This window comes from Festucalex cinctus, chromosome 12, assembly GCF_051991245.1.
Source record: "Festucalex cinctus isolate MCC-2025b chromosome 12, RoL_Fcin_1.0, whole genome shotgun sequence".
NCBI classification, from domain to species: domain Eukaryota; kingdom Metazoa; phylum Chordata; class Actinopteri; order Syngnathiformes; family Syngnathidae; genus Festucalex; species Festucalex cinctus.
Window position 1 is genome coordinate 9,275,362 of NC_135422.1, and position 15,710 is coordinate 9,291,071.

Genomic DNA, 15,710 nt, shown 5'->3' on the forward strand with positions numbered 1-15,710 from the left:
TTAAGCGAAGCCACCTGTGTTCCGTTGATCGCATCTACATCCTCGTTCTCTACAAGCCCTCGTGCTCAAAGAGCACAAGAGGGTGCATAGGTCATTGGAGTGGCACACGTCGCTCCGCCCCCATTTTTTGTTCGCTCCATCCATCTGTCCGTCAGTCCATCTTTCCGTTGATCCTCCCATCAGCGCGCCGTAAAAGCCATTCAGCCGCAATCAGTGGGGAGCGAATTACGACCGTCCTTTTTAACTTAGGGGTCAGCCGTCACAGACCAAGGGCTGGGAGGGGATTGTTGCCATGGCGACAACCTCCCAACCTTGGCCGTGGGCTGGGGTCGGAGGTGAGAGAGGGGTGGCAGCTGAGACCGGGGGCGGTGGGAGGTGATTGAAGGCGAATAAATAGAGGAAGGTAATGACATCAGCGAGACGAGAGTGACAACCTATCAGCTGATGGTGACAAAACACACCACCATCACCAACACCAACAATCAGCTGACCGTGACCCCTCCTCACATTCACCACATTTAGTGACCCTTATTACAGGCATACAATTAAAAATTGGCCTCCTAAATAACAGCTGATAAACTAAACTGCTGATAAACTAAACTGTGAAAGTTGTTTGGTAGTTAAAGAAGGGTAACTCCCAACAAAACTTGTCTGACTTATAACCTCACCTTGGTTTAAATTTGATTGTCCTAAATTTGGTTTATCATGTACGTAATTATCTTTAGAAATGTAATCTTTAGCGCCACCATTCAAGGGTCTTGAGTGTTTTGCATTGTAACTAGAACTGTCAAACATTTTTTTTTAAAATCAGATTAATCACATTTTAGAATTTTGATTAATCACGTAATTAAAACTGCTTTTTATTTTTCTTCCCCGCCAAATTTGCAGAGCACCTGTTATGTGTTAATTCTTTCGACATTTAATGTTATGAGGATGTTTTCAACAATTTCTGATCCACTTAACACTCTGATCCTCCTTTTTCTAATCAGTTAATTACTTGCATAATTTAAAATAGAAAAATGACCCCAATATTTTGACATGACCAAATATTCTGAATGTCATGTGCAAACATTTAGTAAATTATTTATTTTAATACATGTAGTTGTGTTTATTGCTCAGACACAACCTGTGCTACCTTTTAATGGAACCATCCGATGTCAAGCTGAAGGATCATGTGCGGTCCAAAATAATAGTGCAATTAATGTGCTACTTTTTTGTTATTAATCAAGTTAATGCTCTAACTTTCACAGCACTAATTTTAACATCACAAAGATGTGTAAAAGTTGATGATGAAGAAGTGTAAAAGCAAATAGTTATTTAAAATGAATTGCTAATGTATTGTACTAACAAGTCAACAATACTTAGGCAGTGATTCTTTTAGATACCACTAGAGGGAGCCAAAATTCAACTCCTGGCAGGTTGGATCCTATTCGTGGGAGTTAAGGAAAGCATAACTAAAATCTGCGAATAATTCGCGGCCATTAAAATGCAGTGGGGAAGGTGGGGAGCTGAAAACAAAAATTAAAAAATATAAGAAATTTTAGGAAAAAAAATTGCAAGTATACAGGGGTCCACTGTACTACATGTAGTACTACAATGAGAGTCGCAGAATGAAATAGTTTTATTGTAACTTAAGCAAGCGTTAAAAGTTAAATAAATGTCTTGAGCACTTTTCTTCTTCTAGCTTCTTGTCCTCGTCAAGGGTTATTTATTCCCCCTAAAAACCCAAAGCAAACCGATTGGAATGATGCGGGGCAGATCAGCTGACAATGACTCATTTTGTGTTTTTGTTTGAATTTTCTTTTTTTTTAGACCTTGAAACCTTTTATGAGAACTCTACATCGAAACAGTTTGAACTGTGAATTATTACACTATAAAAAATATATATATACCAATAGCATGTTGTTGTTATTGCTTTTTGGCCAAATATGGCTGGAAGTTGTTTTGCATCATGCCATTTTTCTTTTAGTTAGTTGTTTTTTTGTCACGCGTTGATAGTGAGATTAGCATGATGCTCTTCAAATGACCTGACAAGTTTGATGTACTGCCAAAAACATTTTTGCTTGCCATGACATCTAAGCTGCTCTCTATTTGAAAGGGACACGGACACCTTTGTGCCATACCCCGTCTTTCATCTATTCCATATGTTCCAATAATAAAGTCATTATCAATGTCAACTAATATACTTGCATTGTGACACATTTTTCAACAGTGGACATATCCCCGAAATGTATGAGGTTTTACAACATGTGCCGTTACACCCCTACTGTTGCTTTATATCAACAAATCCAAATTAATGCTAGTGGAGTGCACATGCAACCAAAGGCCTCTTCATATGGAGCGTATCGTCTTGTCAGCTCCCCAGTTGACGTCTGAGATTCTCTAACCTACTTCGCACTCACAAAACACACATTTACAAACATCTGACAGCCTCCCCTCTCTCTCCGCTGCTGACACCGCCGATCTGTCAGCGACTTCAGTGGCGCCGCAGTTTTCGACTGGTGCTCCGCCGGGATACGCAAATCTGACGCGCTCCGAACCAAAATGGTCGCCGTGCCGCATTGGCGCCCCTTCCATCCGCCCCCGTCTCCAAAATGGCGACTACAACCGAAAAGGCCGTCTGCTCGTATCGGGGGGGGGAAGCGCACATTCGATGGGGTGACAAGAGCGAGTGGGTGAGGCCAGAGATAAGACAGGCGTGGCAAAATAAAATAAAATCCAGACACACATACATTTGGCTCACACCCTTCCAGCCCGATGAATAATTAACCCATATGAAAAGTCTCTTCTGCAGGGCTTTCAGTTTCTTAACTTCAGCATTGGGGTTGGGTGGAGGGGGATGGAGGGGGGGGTGCTTGAAAAGCTTGTTTAAGTACGAGAGCGGGGGAGGGGAGAAGCGGGTTCTTCTATAATGAAATTTGAAATTTGCAGAACATCAAAGGCTTCTGGAGCCAAGCGCAGAGGAGGAGTGCATCTCCACCTCCCCCTCACGTCGCACCCTCTTTTTTTTTTTTTTTTTTTTTTTTCCCCCCCAGCTTCCCTCCCTCATACTCATCCTCACCCCACATCTTCACCCTTCAGGCCCTCGATGCGAAGGGTTGATTCGGAGGAGGGCAGGGTGGTGGCATGAAGCCGCCGTGTGCGTGTGCTCACAAACAATAGGTCGCTTGCACATCGTAATGCATCATGGGAGTTTTTCCTTCGGGCGCCATATTGGGTGTCCGCCGGTTCACAAGGTACACTCGCGAGTTACACGGTAGAGCTTATCAACCTGATGTAATTTTCGCAGTATTTTCACGATTTACCGGAAGATCAAAAACAACGATACAGGCAGAAGGTGTCTCTGTGTGGCGGGATTGATCCTAATTACGTCCTGACCAAGGGTGATTTTTTTTTTGATGGAGAAAGCTTGCTGGCCAAATGTGACATCTCTGGACATCTTTCACTACCTCGTGTTGACAACATGCTCCATAACACGCCAACAAATCCCTGGAGGCTTACAATTATTTTGTAAGCGGGTGGATACAGAGTGTAAACTTTAACATCGCATCAGAAGAAACTGTTGCTGTTGCACGTAAGTAAACCACATGGTGTTGGTAATTCTGCACACAAAAATGTTGATTTGTTCTCAGGCTTCCTGTTATCATTGTGTTTACATGCACAGCTAGGTTTACCTGATGTGGTTTTTCTAACAATTTTATAACAGGCAAATATGGCAGAGCGTATAAGAATAAAAAGTAACTATGCACAGCCTCCCCGTGGCTTAATTAAATTTAATGCTACCCTTTCACTAGTTACATGTTACTTAATCAACTTATTCTAAATGGTTAAGGTTAACCACTCTCAGAGGACGTATTTTTAGTTTCAGTTTCCAGTACAATAAAACGTGTTCATGGTAACTACTGAGCATACTGACAGCTTTTCTTATGATCTCACGGTTAAGGAGGCTGTCACAACACCCAATTTCTGTCTGGTGCCAGATGGCAACAATTCCCATCACTTGTCACGACAACACCAATAGTATTACCAGGTATGTATGGCTTTACTTTTTGTAGTTTCTTATTTAATTCTATGTTTCATATTTTCATTACAATGTTTGTAATATTTTCAGATTCAGGCACAGATGAGTTTAACTGGACGGGACTTCTGCGACTTTGTGGTGTGGACAAAGTGTGATTGAGCGAGTCCACCCAGATCGCTCCTTTTGGCCAGTTGGAAAAGCCAGAGTTTTTTTTTCCCCAAAGTCCCCTCCTTACCTGAACTGCTCGGGAGAGCATTTACTAGATCAGCAGTGGACTTCCAGTGTTCCTGCTCAGCCGCTGTCACCTACCACTTGCTCATGTACTTCAAAGATGCGGAATAAAGTAGTTTTTTGTGCTGCAGCAGATTGTAAAATCAAATGATATCACTTGAAGTGTGCCAATCTAGACTGCCAAAAGGACAGTGGTTTTGTGACAAGTGTGAAACAAGGATTATTGGGAAAACTGTAACACAGTACTGGTACTTGTCTTACATTAAACAAATTTAAAAGAGAGCAACTTTTTCCTCTGTACATAGTATAATGAAAGTCATTGCGTACCCCATCAACATTACATCATACCGTCATCTCAGGATGGTAGGCACCTGTGCTAAAATAAACTACATTAATTAACAGTTCAATTTTATCCCTGAAATTACTACATCTAATCATTATTCACTTCATTTTTTGTGCTTTTAGAAATAATAGAGATTTATGCCATTACTTTAAGAGGGACCATATTGCACATTGAGTCAAATCCTGTCATTTGTATTATGTATAGCTTTGTAAACAAACCCAACAATAGAATTTGTATAAACGCTGCCTTTATTAGCGCCAAACAAACAGTCGCATGTTGTCCTCCTCCAATGCTTTGATGCTCGCCTTCGTTTCCATCATGTCATTGGCAATCAAGTCGGTGTGGCATGAGATCCCTAAAGAAAAAAATAAAGAAAAAATCACAAAAAAATACGGTACCAGTAATAGGTTTAATATAGTAAAGTAGTATAGTTTTTTTGTCAGTGTAAAAGAAATGTACACATTTTGTTGCATTTTTTAATGTATGAACATTGCTACAGGCAAATACTTATTTCTATAAACACTTCCAAATGTCTCTAAAATATAAGGTGCGTGTACACACACAAACAAACACATACATTCACTCATGCATACAATATATCATGTAATGAATTCTGAGTGGCATACCAGAGTCAATGATGTCAGCAGTACTTGAGGGTACAGGTTACTGGAGCCATCTGGCTGCATAACTGCAACAATCTCTGCCACTTCGAGTCGTCTTTTCTTTGCTTGTCTCTCCTGTGCACGTTCATATCTTGGCACCGACTGGGCTGAGACATAGATGTTGTAACTTGGGACCCAACTTTAATGTTGGAGCCCAGTCGGGATGATTGGACAGAAAAACGGGCGCAGTGCGACCTGTTAAAATAAACAAATATATAAACAAATAAAATATGGAAAGACTGGTTATTTTACCGCAGTAGGGTGGCCGTGAATAAGTTCTTTACCATGATGTGTAGGCTACCGTGGCTCTGTTTTCTTGCATCAGCCCCTTCTGTCTCTTTTTTTTCCAAGTTTACATTTTGCCACCAAAAAACATGTTATCGGCATTAAAAGCCCAAGACTAATCAATCCAATTTCAGCAGTAAACACTTTGCACTAGCACTACTTGGGTGAAAATGTTCGATGTTAGCTTTCGGCTAACGTCCGCTAGCCAGCTTGTACTACCGAACTTGCTTGCTCATGAATCCAAAACATAAGCAACTTGCCCATATATGGGCGGTCGAAACGTTATTAATCCTCATGCATTAAATAAAGGTAAACAAGCTTACCGCTCACAAAGTGATCGCTGCACACACGAGCCCAAAGTAACGACTTCCCTCCGGAGTCCGCACTCCTCTGTCTCCAGGCCCTGGTTCCTAATTATTTTCGGAATTCGGAAAAAAGACCGACCATTTTCCCCCTTGGCTTTGTTCGAACAGCCAACGATGCAGCAACAATGTACAATTTTAAACGCAGAAAACAAACGTGATAGATACGTGTTAGACCGAATCGCTACGTAAATGGAGGCCACCCAGCATGGCGACTACGAGAAATCCGAGGCGGAAGTGACGACATGTGCAAGCGACCTATAGGTTTGATCCCGCCAACCTGCACTTTGCGTGTGCAAGGCCTCGGAGGGGTGAGTGCATCCTCTGATAAGGCAACCTAATAAGCTTGAAAGATAGAAAGGAGGCCGCGGGGGTTGGGAACGATGTTTTTTGGGGGGGGAAGTGTTGAAATGGCGCATAATGTGTGCGTGAGTGTTGTAGCCGCACAAGGTCACGTGGAGACTTTTTTCGAAAGTTCTCACGTTTGTTAAGCACGGGCGTTAAAAGGGGACGGCGGAATCTTAAGTCGATTTTTTTTTTTTTCCGTCTGCGGCATCTTCACAAAATGTAGCAGCGCTCGCTGAAGACTAGAGAAAATGGATGCCTGACCCACACTGTAAAAGCGAGGGGGTAAATATACACACATAAGCACACACACAATGATGGAAATTCATGTTCTACTTTTTTTTTTTTGACAGATTTATACAGACAGTTATTTTACAAGCAAGCAATGCGACATTTGACTTTTTTTTTCTCCACTCGTGCTTTGCATCACACTAATTTAAGCTTTTCTTCTTTAAAAAATAAAATAAAAAATTGGACTGCTGATGTCTCAAAGTATTTTTCCCCCTTTTTTTTAATCTTTTCTATTCTCATTTTTTTATTTATTAAAGGTAGTCTAATACAAACGTATCAAGCCCCACATAAAAAAAAGTAACATTTGAAAAAAATAATCCTATTTTTGGGAGGCAATATAGGAAATAACAAAAAATATTTGTCACTCACATTATGCACATGTAATAAAAAAAAAAGGAAAAAAAAAAGAAGTCCTTGTATGAAACCAAAAAACATGCGACGTCGCAGTAAGCGTCTGCGTTAGGATTAGACTGAGGCCTGATTACATAAATCGGCAAATTGAGGTCATATCCGTCTTCAAATGTCTTCGCCATGAGTCATCAAGTGTCACAAAGTCGATGTCAAAGCGTGGCCGCCGGCCTTCCGAAAGGCGTGCGGGGGGGTGGAGGTTGGTTGGGCGGCTTTGACGGTAGCGACACAGTGGGGTATGGGACCCGCGTACATTTCCACTCTCCCCTCCGCAACCTCCGCCCTCTCTCGGGGTGTCACGTCCTATTTGTGTTGCAGGGGGCCCGAGTGTCTGTGGTAGCGGTGGAAGGGGGGGACTCGAGCTCTCACTGGCGTTCTCATTCTCTTTTGCTTGGATGGAGAGCGAGGAGGACTCGGTCGCACGAAGCGGCCGTCCGAGCGAGGGGGAACGCGGGTAGAAATCCACCCGTTCGGCCTTGCCGTTGACGGGGAAGCGTTTCCGACAGGCATGAGGGAGGCTGGCTGGGCACTACACAACCTTGTAGGGCTGAACAATTAATCAAATTCAACTCGACATTCAAATGTAGTAGAATGAAAGTTTCAAATTGCAAAGGCTGTAACTTGATCCATAGGCTTTAATTTGTATATGTATATATTTTATTCACAATATTTATATCGTGTCTAGATTAATTCAGTGTTTAAAAAGTGTAGTCCATATGTTAAAGCCACACATTTGTTTACATTATTGTGGTATTCTGTTTTAAGAGTTATGTTTATGCCACACTTGTTTGATCAAATTTTGTGAAGTCATCATCATGAGCACTTAAGTTCACAACTTTAATTGGAAAAGATAAACAGTCTTGCATATGAATTCATGATTCATTTGACTTGAATTTATGGGTAAGCCTAACTTATTACTACCAAACTATTAATGTAATAAATTTTGATTGTAATTCAGTACAATCTATTGCTAATGTTTGTTTAAACAAAAATTCACAGGAAGAGGACCTTGAATAAATAATCACATATTAAACCGTAATCACGGGATGGGGTATATGCCACGGAAGAGGCGGGACGTGATTTTGCACATCAGTTTGGTTCCGGTCCGGGTTGCGAATGCGCAACCGAGGAGCACAAAGTCGGAAGCACAAGTATTTTGACGCAGCCCACACGTCGCAAACCGAACCGGAAACAAACTGATGTGCAAAAACAGTCCCGCCTCTTCCGTAGCATATACCCCATTGAAGGGGGAAAAAAAAAAAAGTCAGCTTATTTTTCAAAATTATTTAGCCCAGCCACCTTGTTTTCTAGTTTGGCAATATGGCTGCACTAAACAATGGCTAGGGTGACAGCTTGCTACAATTTTTCCTCGCCTCCTTGAAAATGAGCATTAAAAAATGAGACTAACCAAAAGTAGGGGCAGGTAGGTAATATTATGGGCTGATTATTTGCGTTCTCACACGGAAAATGCAGTATTAGATAAGGCACTGGTTGTCAAACCACAATCTGGTGACCCCGGGGATTCATCAAAATTGTCATAAAATTATGTTGTATTATTTTTACAAGTGGATGCCCATAAATGGTGACTGACTATATGAATAAAAACAATAATAAACCAATTCTTCCTCCCTACTTAACTTTGGGCCAATTAAAAACTCAAAGTGTTTCCTTTTGATGCAGGGTGCTTGGTCTTCATTGTAGAACAGCTGAACTTTATTTCGGGTTCATCAGAGTGACTTCAAATGGAGGTTTGGTGTGTGCAAAGTTGATTTAACAAGACTTGACGTGTTATTGTTTAATTGAATCTGAACATGTTATTAAGTCATAAGTCATGAAAAAGGTATGTACACTTGCACAACCATGTTATCTAAGTTAGTTTTTACTTACCCTCTGGAAAAAATATTTTCTTTTCAATTGACTTGGACAAGTTTTAGGTCACTGCAATGGTGGAAACAGTTTTTAAATTAAATTTATTCGTAACGATCAATTCTCAACGTTATAGCATTTCTTTTGGCAGCATGGCCACTGGTATGTGTACTGTATGTTGGACGTTGTGTTTTTTTTGTCCAATCAGATTTCAACCTCCATGTTGCCATGTCGATCTAATCTGCCCAGTGCCCTTTCGAATCTGAAGTGCTGGCCAGCAAACTATAGTAAACTATATTAGCAATGGTACTTACTTTCTTTAGCCAATCAGATGTCAAATTTGCTCTAAGAGGGCCTAAATGGCGCCCTTTTGATTACATCATAATATATCTGCCTCTGATTGGTTAGCCAGATCAAAACTTGTTACAGCCAAGTCGCCAAACGTCTGTTGCGGTTCTACACACACTGTTTAATAATTAACATTTATAGAGAGCATGCTGCCTTTTTATTTCATATTTTTGTCATGGTATTAGATAAATATCGATTCTGAACTGATTCAGGTGATATGTGGCACAATTGTGTGCAGTTATATCACATTTTGTATCACTACAGACTGCTATTAACTCATTTGCTCCCAATAACGTGTAAATACGTTTTTATCTAATGATTTAAGTGTACCAAAGACGTGTTTATACGTTTTGTTTTGTTTTTGGTTTTTTTTTATGCTAGAGCACACAGAAGGCTTTGATGCAGCCTCTCAACTGCAAAGAACGGTTGCAGAAATGGTAGTTATTACACAAACGGCCAGCAGGTGGCAGCAGAGCAAAGGAGATCAACCAGGGCCATCTAGAAAAAAAGCTAATTACTTACCATTTTAAATAGATTTGTGAAAAATTATGAAACTTAGCTCATTTCTAATGCTAATTGCTGCAAAATGGAAACAGATAGAAACATACTTTTTTCCCTGATGAAAGAAGAGACTTTAATCTTTCTTTTAATAGGTTCCATGCTTTTATCGCAATTGAACACAATATTCTGTGGGCCTTGCAAAATCAGTCAAAATTCAGTAAAACAGCCGGGAGCGAACGGGATTGTTTCTGTGAAAATGGCTGGGAGTGAACGAGTTAAGAGGTTGATGAAATCAGTTAAGTCCCCACTGAAGGCGTAGGTACCAAAAGCATGACCCTAAATTTCATTCTGGCTATCCTCAACGAGAACATTTTCCTTCCATGTCTGCCCATGTTCATTTCACACTTTTGAGGTGGCAAATGTGATGGTAATGTACACACTATTATGCTTCTACCACGCAAAGATCTTGACGTGTGGTTCACACGGAATGTTTCGCACTCCTCCACTGCTAGCGAGCGAAAAAAAAGCCGCGTCAGGTTAGCCACGGCGGCGTGACGCCCTGCATTCTGATTTATAGATCTAAAATGGCGGCCGTGTTGTGACTGCCGTAGGATGGAGCGTGAAGGAGTCTCGGTGAAGGTGCAGGGTGTGGGGGTGTGGGGGCGGGATCTTGGTTGCTCTGTGTCCAATCCCCACCCTCTTGCCCCGAAGGGTTCGCTGCTACCACCGTGGTTCTGTGGTGATGAGTGGTTAATTAGGCCACGGCGAGCCGAGCGGCACTTGTGCTAGCACGCTGTTTAATGTAGCACATGCTGCTGTGTCATGCCGCTAAAAAACACTAAACATGAGTCTCTTCTGATATTCCACACACTGGGATTTGGCCGGCGGACGCTAATGCTGGAGGATTAGAGCCTTCACATTGTAGCAGGCAGCTGCCGAGGACTTTGAGGTCAGCTGCTGCCTCAGCCTCTCTGCAGGGTGCATCGCTTTTGATTTAGAGAAGCCGCTGCGGCACAGCCCCGCATAGCAAGGACCACGCTGCCCCCGTGTGGACAACTACTTTATACCCGTGCACTCATTTCCCCTTACGAGTGGGATCTGTTGATCATTCTTGTATCCATCCATGCAGTTTCCCAATTAGAGGTGAAAAAGCACTCTTTGTACTTAAATAAAAAAAAGCTTCTGTACTACTGTAAAACAATACATGAATAAGAATTCAATAAAACCCTGCTAATAGCAAGAATCCATAGATATTTGACGCCTCTCCTCAAAGATTTGCACTGTATTATTGCCACAAGGTGGCGCAAGACTACTTTTTTCTAAATTAAGCGCCTTCAACTCAATTAAGCAACAGGATGGCGGCCACCAGATGGCGCCAAAGAAATTAGAACTGCATAGGCACTTGTATGCAGTGAGTTCGCTGTCACTTGGTCAGTTTTCTTGCTTTGTGTTGTGGTCCCAAATTTGAGTTGCTGCTTGGGGGGAAAAAAATAATACTAATAATAATTTATTATAAGTAGAAGTATTATTAATTAATTAAATTGAACTTTAAAAGATAGCCACAGTTGCTGACGTGATGCAATTTCAGCCATTATTTGAATGGAAAAAAATAGTCAAAAACACACAAATACAAATTGAAAACAGAGGTAAGGCGCATGGAGGTAATACAAACTTTCATCAACACGACTTACTTCAGATTCTGTACACTCCCAACAGACCCCCAAATTCAACGGCCAAACAATAGTGTCCAGCTCACTCAAAATGCACCTAAAGTTGCTGTTTAGTATGCTAGTCTCAACAGACACAGACTGACCACATGTTTCTGTTTTGTGCTACTGTTTTGTCAAAGATAAACAGTAGACTAGAGCAGGCTAAAAAAAAATAAAAAATATATGCTAACATGGCAGCTATGTTAGCAGGGGAGAAGACTCCCGACAAATGTAATAGGAAGCATAGACGTTAGCTTAGCCTCCGCCGTGGGCACGTACATAGTTTAAAGGATCATGTAGCATCGCCCTCTTAATATCTATGGATCTTGTTTTTACCGTACACCTCTCTGGACCATGCTGTTTTTGGTACAGTACACTGCATTTGTTTATCAAATTGTAACAAAGGTGAAAAATAAAACGCTAACATAGTTGCTAATGAACGTGGCTATTATCTTTCCTCAAAGAACCAATAAGGTAAGGTTGTATAAACTTTGGAATTTTTCATTGAGCTTCAATTTATAAATAAATAAATACTGTACATTTTTATGCTATGATGAAAGTACAAAATGATTTTGTACTGTATTTTGCATTTTTTAAACCATGAAAAAAAACTATTTCAATGTAACGGACGATTAATTGCTCCAACGAATGATCCCTTCCCCCAAATTAGTCGGTTAAATCGAGGTTCCACTGTACTTGGGATTGTTTGCTATTCACTTAGCGTATTGTGTTTACTGTACTGTATTTCATCCCCTCTCCACTTTCAAAAAGCCTGTACATTATTGATTTCAAAAACTGCTCGACTGTGTGGAATGAGAATTGATTCTGATAAACACAAATGCTGGCAATAGTTCCTCTGCAGCTCCCATAAAGCGAAGCTCCTCATATCCACCCACATCTTCTGATGTGTGACGACCACGACTGGAGCTACTTGTTGCCCACAGCAAGTCCCACCGCGCCACCAACTTGCCTTTCCGTTTTGATCCAAAGACGCCCGGACGCCGCCGTTAAACGACGGAGAAAATCACACGGCTCTCTTTAGTGAGCCTCTGAAAGTGTTTGAAGGCTCCTCTCAAGGTGTTTAGGAAAGTGTAAGCGCCAACATGTATCACAACAAAGGGATGCGAAGATGATGCGCGGTCCCACAGCGGGGAAACCGCTGCACTAGAAAGAGGACCACGCTCCTTTCTTCTGTCACTCAGCGCAAACTCTTACGTGCCCTCGCCGGCATGGAAAGTTCACTTGCGACGTGTTGCAGATATAAAACAGCATTTAACATTAATGGGAAGCTGACAATTTCTTTGGATATTATTTTTTCTGAATAGCGCGTTTATTGCTTACAAATTTGAGCATTTTTTCAACCCAACATACAGAAAACTCATGCCCAATTCACCGCAAAATCTGATTCATCCACCCATTTCATCCATGTCAGAAGGCTGACATTTTATGCAGCACTGCCCCCTGCTGTCGACTGAAATTGGGTTCAAAGTTACCTCGGGAACGCATTGTGAATGTTACAATTCAGCTGTTTTGTGGGTTTGGTCACGTGACGCCTGCTGGTTGACGGCTCTTCTCTGGGTTTGGTCACATGATGTTCGCAATGCGAGCCCGAAGACAAATTATTTGTAAAGAAAATTGTTGACATGACTTGGGCATAAAAGTTTTCTTACCCCTTCTATAAGCTCATTTAAACAATGTGGTTGTAACACACACAAATGAATGAATTTTTCCAAAACTTCCATGTTTGTTTCACCCACAGGAGCTGGAGGCGAAGGGCATGGGCACCATCACGACAGAAATTATGGAGTTGCAGCAGTTCTACTACGCCGAGGACTACCACCAGCAGTACCTGAAGAAAAAACCTGAAGGTTATTGCGGCCTCAAAGGCACCGGAATTTCCTGCCCCATCGGAGTGGGCGGCGGTGAGCTGTAAGCAAAACTACAGACGATCGTTTAATTCACTCCTGATCAGGTTTCATGCAATTTGGGATTTTTCATTATAGTTTAGTTTTTATTCTGTTTTGACATATTTTTTCCAAATTGTTAGTTTTAATTAGTTTGTAGACTACATTTGTTAGTTTTTATTAGTTTTAGTTTTTTATGGTCTTATTTGTTAAGTGCATTTTTTTTTTTTTAAAGGTCTCAGATAGGTCACAGGTATTATTCTACAAAAAAAAGCTAAAACTTGGGCATTTATTAACTTACTAACAATATATGAATAACCATCAACATATTAAACGTGGGGGTTTTCCCCTTGTGCAATATGCCGCACGAGACCCTTTTTCATGACCACGCATTGTCTTGTCCGAGACGCGATCATAATCAAAATAAACCCAAATGTCGCTCTGCTTTTTTTTTTTTTTTTTTTTTTTGGTTTTGGTTTGTTATTAAGCCATCAGGCCGTCATCATGAACGCGTTACGTCACTTCACGGACGTAGAGTTGCCGTACAGCTGTGCTACCGTCTAAAACCCCAATGAAAACCGTGTTTTACATATTAAATATTTACAAAAAGCTAACAAAGACGAAGACAAAGGATGTTTTCGCAACACTATCGTTTGTTTTAATTTGTTTTTATGAACAAACAATGCCGTTTTAATTATCGTTTTTCAAAAAACCTGCTCGTTTTTATTTTATTTTGTTGTTGTTTTTTGTTTTAGTTTCTTTGTTTGTTTTTGTTATTAACCTTGCTGCTGATTGAGGCCTTTCCTGAAACAATTTTGCACTTAGACAATCAACTGTGGTATTCTTCTCTTTATTGTGACAAATATATTGAGTGGCGTAATCAGAAGTTAATCCTGTTTAATCACCACAATACTGTATACAGTGGTTCTCAGACTTGGGTCTCCAGGGTGCCGCAGGATAATTGGCAATGGCAGAGGCAGGTCTTAATCGCTAGAATTTACAGCTTTCAAATCACTTGTAAACAATGAGCAATGGCAAAGATGACTATCAGTCCATAAACAGAGGAGACAAATCCTGATAATAAATGCCAGTAATCCCATTTTTCCAAACTAACAAATTACAACAAAAATCATCATCTCACAATATACAAAGACGTCATACATCATAAAATTAATCATTACTTTCTGTAGATGTGAAGCAGAATTACAGAGGATTTATTACCAATTTTTCTGCACAAACTAGCCTGATCTTGAAATAATGTTGGTCTACATCCTGCTTTGTTTTCTCTCCCATTGGCGCAGTATAAAACAAATACAAATCTGCAAAGTAACGGGACCATGAACCTGGTACATGTGATGGAAGCGGGTTTTGCTCTATTGACTTTGCTAGTAAATATACAGTGTGCACCAGTGTTAGAATAGTTTTGTTTCATAGTAGTTTGTTTGCTTTTATTTTGTTAGTTTTAGCCAGATTAATAGTTTCTTTTTTCCTCAAAAATGCATTGCTTTTGTTAAGTTTTTATTACTTCTAATATTAATTTCAGGTTTATTTTATATAGTGAGTATTTGTCAAGTGCAAGATAAAAAAATAATAATAATTAAAAAAAGTAAACACATAGTGTATGATAATAAACGTAAAATAAACTACCCTAAAAGCTCATGTTTGATATTATTTGACAAAGATGAAAGTAAAGGACATTTTCGCTTTAATGACACTTTTATTTAGTTTTCAGTTTTACGTGTGAGCCCTGGCAAATCAGATGTTGCATCTCAAGGGCTTTGTGCCAGACAAATAAATGAATGTCACATTTTCACACATTCAAGAAAACAAATTTGAACATGTTGGTTATAGTTACTTGTTTAGGGTTATAAGGGTGAAAATAAATTCTCATATAAAGGGGCCCCTGGCCCCAAAAAGTTTGAGAACCCCTGCTGAGGGAAGAAAAGAAAAAAAATTCACAGCTGTGTGACAACAGCTGAGGTGCAGTAACAGCCTTATTCCACATGATGGCGTCATGTTTGTGTGATATATACATACAGAATGTTTGGGGTAAATAGTTCATGTATGTAATTGTGTCTAAATATAAAATAGTATTAGAATGTTTTCAGTACAGCAATAATGCAGTAAAAATTGATGGTATTGTATCAGGTAGTAGCTGGAGGACATCACAATAACAAAATGTTTTATCCAAATAATACTCTCATGGTTGACTGTCGTCATTTACATAAATCAAACTTTGGAAATGACACATTGTTGTCTGTGTTGTTGAGGTGAATTCCGCTTACTCGTCGCCTGTGCCGCATCATTTCATCTAGCGCAATGAGTCACAGGCGCAAACGTTCGCTTTGGGCTCTCATATTGAAAAGCACGTTGTGCATCATATGAAATGTGCTTTCTTTCAAATGAATACATACATTATTGTTGTGCGTACATT

General features: G+C 40.3%; 1 protein-coding gene and 1 long non-coding RNA gene across 6 annotated transcripts in view; one reads left to right on the forward strand and one right to left on the reverse strand.

Annotated features, from left to right (window-relative positions):
• The window catches only part of LOC144032268 (mitochondrial peptide methionine sulfoxide reductase-like), a 64,290-nt gene extending 48,768 nt beyond the window's left edge, over positions 1-15,522 (forward strand). For all 5 annotated transcript variants that reach the window (XM_077540009.1, XM_077540012.1, XM_077540010.1 and 2 more), the window contains one exon: positions 13,132-15,522. In XM_077540009.1, coding sequence (XP_077396135.1) covers positions 13,132-13,305 — 174 coding nt within the window. In that variant the 3' untranslated portion in view covers positions 13,306-15,522. The remainder of the gene's footprint in view (positions 1-13,131) is intronic.
• LOC144032271 (uncharacterized) lies at positions 4,216-6,163 on the reverse strand. The gene is made up of 3 exons (XR_013287742.1): positions 5,866-6,163; positions 5,222-5,452; positions 4,216-4,950 (listed from the first exon to the last, which is right to left on the reverse strand). It is a non-coding gene; the product is annotated as an uncharacterized LOC144032271 (long non-coding RNA).
• Positions 15,523-15,710: the final 188 nt, after the last annotated feature.